Source organism: Vigna radiata, unplaced genomic scaffold (genome assembly GCF_000741045.1).
Source record: "Vigna radiata var. radiata cultivar VC1973A unplaced genomic scaffold, Vradiata_ver6 scaffold_374, whole genome shotgun sequence".
Taxonomy (NCBI): Eukaryota; Viridiplantae; Streptophyta; class Magnoliopsida; order Fabales; family Fabaceae; genus Vigna; species Vigna radiata.
In genome coordinates, this window is record NW_014542544.1 from 126,735 (window position 1) to 135,006 (window position 8,272).

General features: G+C 35.9%; 2 protein-coding genes across 2 annotated transcripts in view; both read right to left on the reverse strand.

Annotated features, from left to right (window-relative positions):
• Positions 1 to 1,789: 1,789 nt before the first annotated feature.
• On the reverse strand, positions 1,790 to 4,301 carry LOC106780184 (beta-conglycinin, beta chain-like). The gene is made up of 7 exons (XM_014668442.2): positions 3,835 to 4,301; positions 3,404 to 3,799; positions 3,146 to 3,321; positions 2,977 to 3,057; positions 2,585 to 2,872; positions 2,220 to 2,487; positions 1,790 to 2,122 (listed from the first exon to the last, which is right to left on the reverse strand). Exons 1-7 carry the CDS (start codon positions 4,223 to 4,225, stop codon positions 1,938 to 1,940), a joined length of 1,785 nt encoding a protein of 594 aa, XP_014523928.1. The 5' UTR covers positions 4,226 to 4,301; the 3' UTR covers positions 1,790 to 1,937.
• A 3,076-nt stretch (positions 4,302 to 7,377) lies between these two features.
• Positions 7,378 to 8,272, reverse strand: part of LOC106780180 (beta-conglycinin, beta chain-like) — a 3,167-nt gene continuing 2,272 nt past the window's right edge. Inside the window, exons 5-7 of the mRNA XM_022776891.1 lie at positions 8,247 to 8,270; positions 7,840 to 8,119; positions 7,378 to 7,727 (exon numbers count right to left, since the gene is read on the reverse strand). Coding sequence (XP_022632612.1) covers positions 7,525 to 7,727; positions 7,840 to 8,119; positions 8,247 to 8,270 — 507 coding nt within the window. The 3' untranslated portion in view covers positions 7,378 to 7,524. The remainder of the gene's footprint in view (positions 7,728 to 7,839; positions 8,120 to 8,246; positions 8,271 to 8,272) is intronic.

Consider the following 8,272-nt stretch of genomic DNA (forward strand, 5'->3'; position numbering starts at 1 on the left):
TTTCGTTTTTCCTCTACGGTCATTGCCCCAACAGATACACCCATCAGAAGGCACACCACCAACAATGCCACGTATTTCTCTCCCATTTCACTTTGTTTTCTTTTACTGCTTTTGTTTGTTATTCTTCCTTCCCTAGTTCCATGCCCTACTTTTCTACCAATGATGGGCGTACATATATATAGCTGGATAAATGACTCCTCATCCGCAAATTATCTCATTCTTCATTGCTAAATTTTGGGATCTTCCTATTCAGTATCATCATGTTATTCCAAACCAACTATATCTTTACTAGTTTTTATTTTTTCAACCGTCTAAATAATGATCTCCAAAACTGAAAGCAAAATAAAGTTCTGACATACCTGAAAAAGAATATGTCGTTGTAAGGAAAAGCAAAACCTATTTTTATGCAAGATAATTAGCATTATGACACTTAATAGCAAGATCCCAAAATTTAGTAAATAACCATGACATGATATGCGGTTGAGGAGTCATTTATCCAGCTATATATGTACGCCCATCGTAATTTAGAAAACTAGGGCATGGAACTAGGGAAGGAGGAATTATTAACAAACCACCATTGCCAACAACCAGTAAAAGAAAACAAAGGAATAAGTAAGAAGGTGAAATGGGAGACAAATACATTGCATTGTTGTTGGTTTGCCATGTTGTCGTTGCATGTGTTAAAGCAGAGACCTTTGAAGAAAGACGCAAAGGCTGCTACAAATATTGCACTCAAGCTTGCATTTACCCTCGATCTTTCTGCAAGTGGTGGTGTCGTGGTCGCTGCAAAAACCCAGCATTATGCGGTAATTTGATTTTTATGGATATCGTATCTCTCTTCTCGTACCTGATTTTTGGAAGTTAACACGTGCAGTTTCATTCTTTTATGACTACGCAACGTTCAAGAGGTTAAGTCTGTCTATATCTTAAACATTTCGCATTATATTTAAAAGAAAAATCATACACGTCATGATCATTCTTAAAAGTTATACACGCATGTTTGGATTCTGTCATCATAGTTAGGATTTCCATATTTCACTCTTCCAAATATCATGTAACTTACTTTTGTCAATAATTTTTATAATATTTTTTCTCACTTTCACTACTTCAGGTTTTGAATTTTCCACGGAATGATTTCATTTTGTTTGATTGAGTTGATTTGACTTTAAAATCAAGTTTCAGATTTGAATGTGCCTGTGGGTGTTTTCTTCATAAAGAAACTTGATAAATTTAGGCTCTCTAATTTAATTGAAATATCTGTATGTTGTAGATAGCTTAATAGAAGATAATGGACCAAAAGAATATCCTGTACCAACAAAAGAAGACTACGACAACTATATCTCGACCCCACCCACATCCCCATCATCTAAGAAGAATAAGGTGCATCCTAAATTGATAGCAGTGGACGAGCCTAAATTGGAAGCAGAGGACGAGCCTAAATTGGAAGCAGAGGACGAGCCTAAGTTGGAAGCAGAGGACGAGCCTAAATTAGAAGCAGAGGACGAGCCTAAGTTGGAAGCAGAGGACGAGCCAAACCATGATTTGTAGAATGCAATGGAGTCCATGGAGGGTGTTTTCCAATTGCACATGTAGCTTAAAAGGTTCTTTGATCAAAATAGGTGTATATATTTATAATGAAATTAACATTAGCATAGATTTTATTATCATTTCATTGTTTTTCATTTCATTACATATTTATCAGTTATCTTTGTTTTTCATTTCATTATATATTTATCAGTTAAGTCAATATCTAGTTTTAACAAGACGTTTTAATAAATACATTCTTAGATAGGGAGCATTATAGTCGCTTCAAATTATTAAATACAACATAATGCTAAATTTATTTATTCTTAATACAAAAGTGGTGCTCAAGTTATTACATACTTTCGTCGCTCGGTATGAACTGCTGCACCGTAGAGTTTAGTTGATGGCCATATTTAATGGAGAGCGCCCAATATTGAAGACAAAGGAATATGATTGTCCTCCTTCTGCTGAGGCTGGGCAGCCACAAAATATGATTCTCTCTTCTTTTTTATTAGCTTCTCCACGTCCTCACCACTCCCCGGAAACGCAACCTCGAACACTTGTCGTGGTATCTCGCTAATCACATTGTCTTTCTCACCTTCAATTTTTCAATCACGCATTACAAATTGTAAATAAGCAACCCCATAAAACAAAAAATAACAGTATATTCAAATTGACATGCCATATATATATACCTGCAAGGAAGTTCCTCTGGTTATTCTCAGCATTGATACCGAAAGCAAAGAAATTCAGATTGGAGGTAGCGTTGATGGCAACTGGATAAGCTGCTGGGATTACAAATACATCGTCTTTAGACAACTCAGCCGTATACCTCTGCACTTCTTGCCGCTTCTGTTGTTGTTGTTGTTCTGTTACGGCAACAAGTTCAATGTTTGTTTCTCCCTCATTAACCACTAGTATGACTATGGCCTTAGAATTGTAGTGTGGCAGAAGAAGACCTCCCTATATATGGTAACCAAGAAAACACAAAAAAATATATCATTTCTCAACAGAACTCAACTTGTCCAGTTCCGTTAGTCAGTAAGGTTTTTACGCTTACCTTTTTGATATCCACATAATTGAGGAAGATATTTAACTCCTGAAGATGGGGATTTTTTTCTGGGGTGGTCTCATAAAACGCGCCAAGCTTGTTGGAATAGATTGGGTGGGAGCTTCTCAAGTCAAACGGTTTATATTTGAAGGAATTGATTTTCCTTGAACTGGATTCGGCACTTCTACTCAGTTCCCGAATCTTTTCATTTGACAGTTCCACAATCACTCCCTCTTGCTGCCTCTGCCGCAGTATCTCCTCTCCAAACAGAACCTTGCTTATATCCTCGAATTTGCTCTATAAAATTAAGCAAATATATATAATGGTAATATTTATAGTGTGACGTCATTTAGACAAACCAGAAAGTGGGAATTTAATTAGATGATGCCTTGATTACGTACATCGAAGGAGGCCTCTAAAATATCCTCGCTGAACCCTTGCAGGTAGGACTGTTGTTCTTGGGTGCTAGATAGGAAGAAATTCTAGAGAGAAAGGAAAATATTGATCTTCACGTTTGGAAACAGATTAAAAGAAGAAATGATTGATTAGTTTATAAAGAAAAGAAAATACCTCAAATTTTCCAGGTTTGTTAACGGGTATGGCGAGTTTAATTACTCTGAGATTTTTGTTTCTCTCTGGGTTAACCAAATAGAAAGTGGTTCCCGCAGGAATTATTTGGGCATAACCAGGGTCAAGGTAGTAGGGATCTCTGTTGTCTGGTTCCACCAAGTTAATTAAGGCTCTCCCTGTAATTAGAAAATTGATTACCATTATATATACAAGAAGCAAGAGAGGAAATTTAATCAGTTGTATTAAGTAATTACTCACCGCTAAGGACAACGAGGAGGAAATCAGCATTTGCATGGTGAGGGAGAAGAAGGGTGTGGGGTCTGGACTTGAACTCCACAACACGGTAGTCTCGAAGGTTCTGAAGCTGTATGGAGCTTCGTTGGTCAAAGCTCTGAAGGACACGCATGTGACCGTGTTGGTTCTTGAAAAGAGTATGGAATCTATTCGAGCTGAAGTGAAAAGGATTGTTCTGTGTTTGTGAGTCTGAGTAACCTCGATCTTCTTCTACCTCTTCCCATTTCTCCTTCTTCTCACGTCTGCGGTATTTCTCTCCCTTCTTTCTCTCCCTCTCTCTCATTTCTTCCTCCTTCTCCCTCTCTCTCATTTCTTCCTCCTTCTCCCTCTCTCTCATTTCTTCCTCCTTCTCCCTCTCTCTCNTTCTTCCTCCTTCTCCCTCTCTCTCATTTCTTCCTCCTTCTCCCTCTCTCTCATTTCTTCCTCCTTCTCCCTCTCTCTCATTTCTTCCTCCTTCTTTCTCTCCCTCTGCCTCACCCTCTCCCTCTCTTCGGGATCTTCACGACGTTGCCGTCCTTTCCATTGTTCTTCTTCACGCTCATGCTCTTCTTTTTCCTCGTGTGATGGGTGGGGCTCAGGAATCACTTTTTCCTCTTCCTCTTCTTTCTCCCCACGCTCAGAAACGTGCTTGCAACGAAGCTGACATTTTTCTACCCTGGCCGCATCTTTCTCGCTCTCACATGTCTGCACACATTTGCTCCGACTCGGCTTCTCCGTTAATGAGACAGAAACTGATGCTAGGAAAACTATTCCCAGCACCAGGAACAAAGGAAACCGTGATCTCATCGCAGTAGTATATGTAGCAACCGCTTAAATTGTTGCACTCGCTTTCGTTGATGAGAACACGGAGTTATGTTATACAATAGTATTTATAGTTATACAATAGAAGAATTTCTTTATTAGCTTGCGTACACGATCGGTTGCAGGTTGACGTGTGTCCAATTGAGCAGAGTTGAGCTGGTAGAAGAAAATACAGGTTTTGGGGTTTGTTCGCGTTGGCTTGAACTTATAAACAATTATAGAAATCACCGTTCGTAAGAGAAGTTTATTATGATTTACTCACATTGAAATATTAAAAAAAAAAGTATATGAGTCGATTCGTAATTTGAGATGATGAGTCATTTGAACGAGATGGTGAACAAGTACGTGTTGTTGTGCATGGCATTTGTGTACAGTCCTTTTGGATATATATGGATTGGGAGACCTTGAACAGCTGGTGGATAAAGAAAAGGAAGTGAAGATGACAATGGAGGAGATATACGCTATACACAAGTGATAAGAACATATTGCTGTCATCAAACTTAGTATATTTCAAAGAATGCCGTTCAAAACCCACATGGAATGGGGGACACATAATAACTATGTACATACATACTGTAACGCGCCATATTAAAAAAGAAAAATAATAAATGTAGCAAATAATATAATAAATATTACAAAGTATCTAGATTAATTATTCTGTTTTTTTTTTTCTGGGTCTACATGTGTAAAAAGATTGAAACATTTTCAAAGTACTTTATAATTAATATATTTTTATTGTTGATAAAAAAAATTAAAGTAGAAGATTTGTATTATCATTTATTAATTATTATTATTAACATTTAAAGGATATATAAATCAACATTTTATCCCTATATAAAAATATACATGAGCTTCTTTTAGTCCTATATCTTTTGTTTTCATTAAATGCTAAGGTAAGTCCCAAAAAATTATAACAAGCCATATAAAAGTACACGTAAATTGATGAAAGATAGGTGAATAGAAAAAAAAACATTTTCTTCAATATTTACATTGTACAAACTAACCTAGTGATTTCACGAAAGCACCGTTCAATTGATTCTAATATCATTTAGCACACCAAATTTACGGAAATTTTAAATGCAAATGTAAAACGACTGATAAAATATTATGATCATTGACTCAAAAGAATAAAGTTACTTGGATGCATGTGATCTTCGGGAATACGCGGAAGAGGATTACTGTTTTTTGTTCCTGTTGGACTATTCTATCATGGTCAGTTCAAGAATTATAAGGAGAAAAAAAGAAACCTAATAAATAAATCATGTCTTTGCGTTGGTGTACTTACAACCATCTTTATTAGAATAACGATTCTAATGAGAAAAAACAATTTGAAATTATCTAAAGCCAAAATATGTTTTAGATGAAAAGAATATAAAACATGTCTGTTAATAAAATGAAGAAATTTAAGTTTTCAAAGAATGAAAATGTTTGAGACATACTTAAATAGATTGTTAAGTTTAGTTAACAAGATAAAGCTGTTAGGAAACGACTTTGCTTATGGAATTGTTGAAAAAAAAATTCTATGAAGAATGAAAGTTGATGATACAAAATTGTGTTGTCAAAGGTGCACTTCTAGCCAGCATCATGATACTAGATATCATATTCCTATCAAAGCCAAAATAGTTGTAACAAGTTATTCAAGCACAAAACTCTTTTCAGAGGTACATCAAAATTAATCAAAGCTTACCAAGTGTTGGCTCGCTACATGAGAAAGGTTTTGAAGTTTTTTTGTGATAATAACATACACATAATCGAGGACCCATTAAGAAATGTTCAGAGTAAAGATGTTGAGTTTCCTTCAACAATAAAAGAGGAGCAAACTACTTTCCAGTCACATAAAGCTTGGTTGATACTTGGCACAAAAAGCTAGGTCATTTTCATCATCCGACAATAAGTTACATGTTGAAAAGTCATGTTCGTGGAGTTCCATCCAGTATTGAAGAAGGGCTATTCTCAAATATTTGAAGTTGCCTACTGAGATACATCAATACATTATACAACAAGGCTAGTTTCGTTGCATCACAAATGAGTATTCCTTATGACATTAAATCAACCTTCCTCGATGGTTGAGCAACAAGAAGACAGTCTACTTGTTAGAAAAAAGAAGCTTTGCATGGCTTAAAGCAAGTTCTAAGAGTGTGGTATAACAAAATAAATTATCATTAGCTTCATTTTGGTTTTCAAAAGAAGCTATCTGAAGTTAAGCTGTACTAGAGACGGATATCACTCAAAAGAAGAACAAGACCTTCTTAGTCAAAGAAAGAGATTCTTGAAAAAAATTAACTTTGATGAGTAAAACAATGAACTCTTATGAATAAGGAGAAGTTCACCTGAGTGTTGCAAGTAAAGTTGACGAAGTTGATTTTAGAAACTTGATTAAGTGTCTAATGTAGTATCTCACATCTATATGATGTGAAATCTTATTTCCAGTAAGCTTGTTGTTAGGATTCATGCACTATCTGAGTAAACTGTACTTGATAGCAACAAAGAAATATATAAGATAAATCAAGCTTAGTATCCATACGGAGTCAAGGTCTAAAATCTTATTTCGAGTAAGCTACAAAGGCAGTTGTAAGATACATCAAGCGTATTATCAGTTATGGAGTCAAGAATTGAAAGTAAGTCTAATGGTAATCGGGAAGGTAGCTTGGAAGATATGAAAAATAAATCAGGTACGGTTTTAGTACAGGTTCAAGTGTTTTTTCTAGGTGTTGTAGTTCAGCAGAAGCAAAATTTCTAGTTAACAAATTTTATTGATGATCAAGCAGTGATTTCAACCTCATATAAGCTAGTATTTCATTAACAGTTTAATAACAATGGTTGGCTATACAACTTAAGACAGGTGATTCTCTCCAACCACCTCGTTACAGAGGCTACAATGCGGTCACCATGGGAACCTCGTTTCCCTCCTTCTTCGTTTTCCCTTTTTCTTTTGTGAACCTCTCTTAGCTTTTTGTAACCGATTTTTTTATTTTTTATAAGAATAAGATTTATCTTATATTAAAGCCTTTTCTTATTTAATAAAAGAGACGTATATAACTCAGATATTTCACTTAAAAACAAATTAAGTAAGCTAATCATGCGAGCCAACCATAACAAATTAGCGAGGACAGAGAAGAGAGTCGAAGGACTTAAAATACAAGCATAATATAAAGGCGGCTAAATTTATTCATTATTCATGATAGGAAAAGCCATGTGGAGCTCTACTTATTTATTACATGATCCGACACGTTAATTCCACACTCACTGTAAGCTCTCTCACCTGTATCTTACTAGAAACTTATTCAGTACAGAGTGTCCAAAATTGAAGATAATGGACCCTTTTTTCCATTGCGATCCTCCTCCTTTTGTTGTTCCTCAGGCTGTGCATCAACAAAGTGGGACGTACTCTGCTTCTCTATCAACTTCTCAACCTTCTCACCAGGCGCAGGGAAAGCAAGATCCAACACCTCTGTAGGTATCTCACTAATCACATTGTCTTTCTCACCTTCACATTTTCAATCACGCGTTACCAATTGTAAATAAAACAAATTCCAAATAAGGAATAAAATAAACAAGATCAGTATGTTCAAATTGAAGGAGATATTTACTATATATACCTGCAAGGAAGTTCCTCTGGTTGTTCTCAGCATTGATACCGAAAGCAAAGAAATTTAGATTGGAGGTTGCGTTGATGGCAACTGGATAAGCTGCTGGGATTACAAAAACATCGTCTTCAGACACCTCGGCTCTGTACCTCTGCACTTCCAACCTTTCATCTTGCTGCTGCTGCTGCTGTTGTTCTTCTCTTAGACCAACCAGTTCAATGTTTGCTTCTCCCTCATTAATCACCAGTATGACTATGGCCTTAGAATTGTAGTGTGGCAGAAGAAGGCTTCCCTGAAGTTTTTCAAAAACAACCATTATTTAATTATGATCTCAGTACTAAGATCTTATAATTATGACGTTATACTGAATAATAGAATTCAATTGCTGAGATTGTCCATACGATTTTTCCTTGTATTACCTCTTTCATATCCACGGAACTGATGA

Coding starts and splice junctions, on each gene's coding strand:
- LOC106780184 (XM_014668442.2), bottom strand. CDS start 4,225: ATGAGATCACGGTTTCCTTTGTTCCTGGTGCTGGGAATAGTTTTCCTA. Junction 3,322..3,403: donor CCTCCTCGTTGTCCTTAGCG/GTGAGTAATTAC, acceptor TTCTAATTACAG/GGAGAGCCTTAATTAACTTG. Junction 2,123..2,219: donor CCAGAGGAACTTCCTTGCAG/GTATATATATAT, acceptor GAAAAATTGAAG/GTGAGAAAGACAATGTGATT.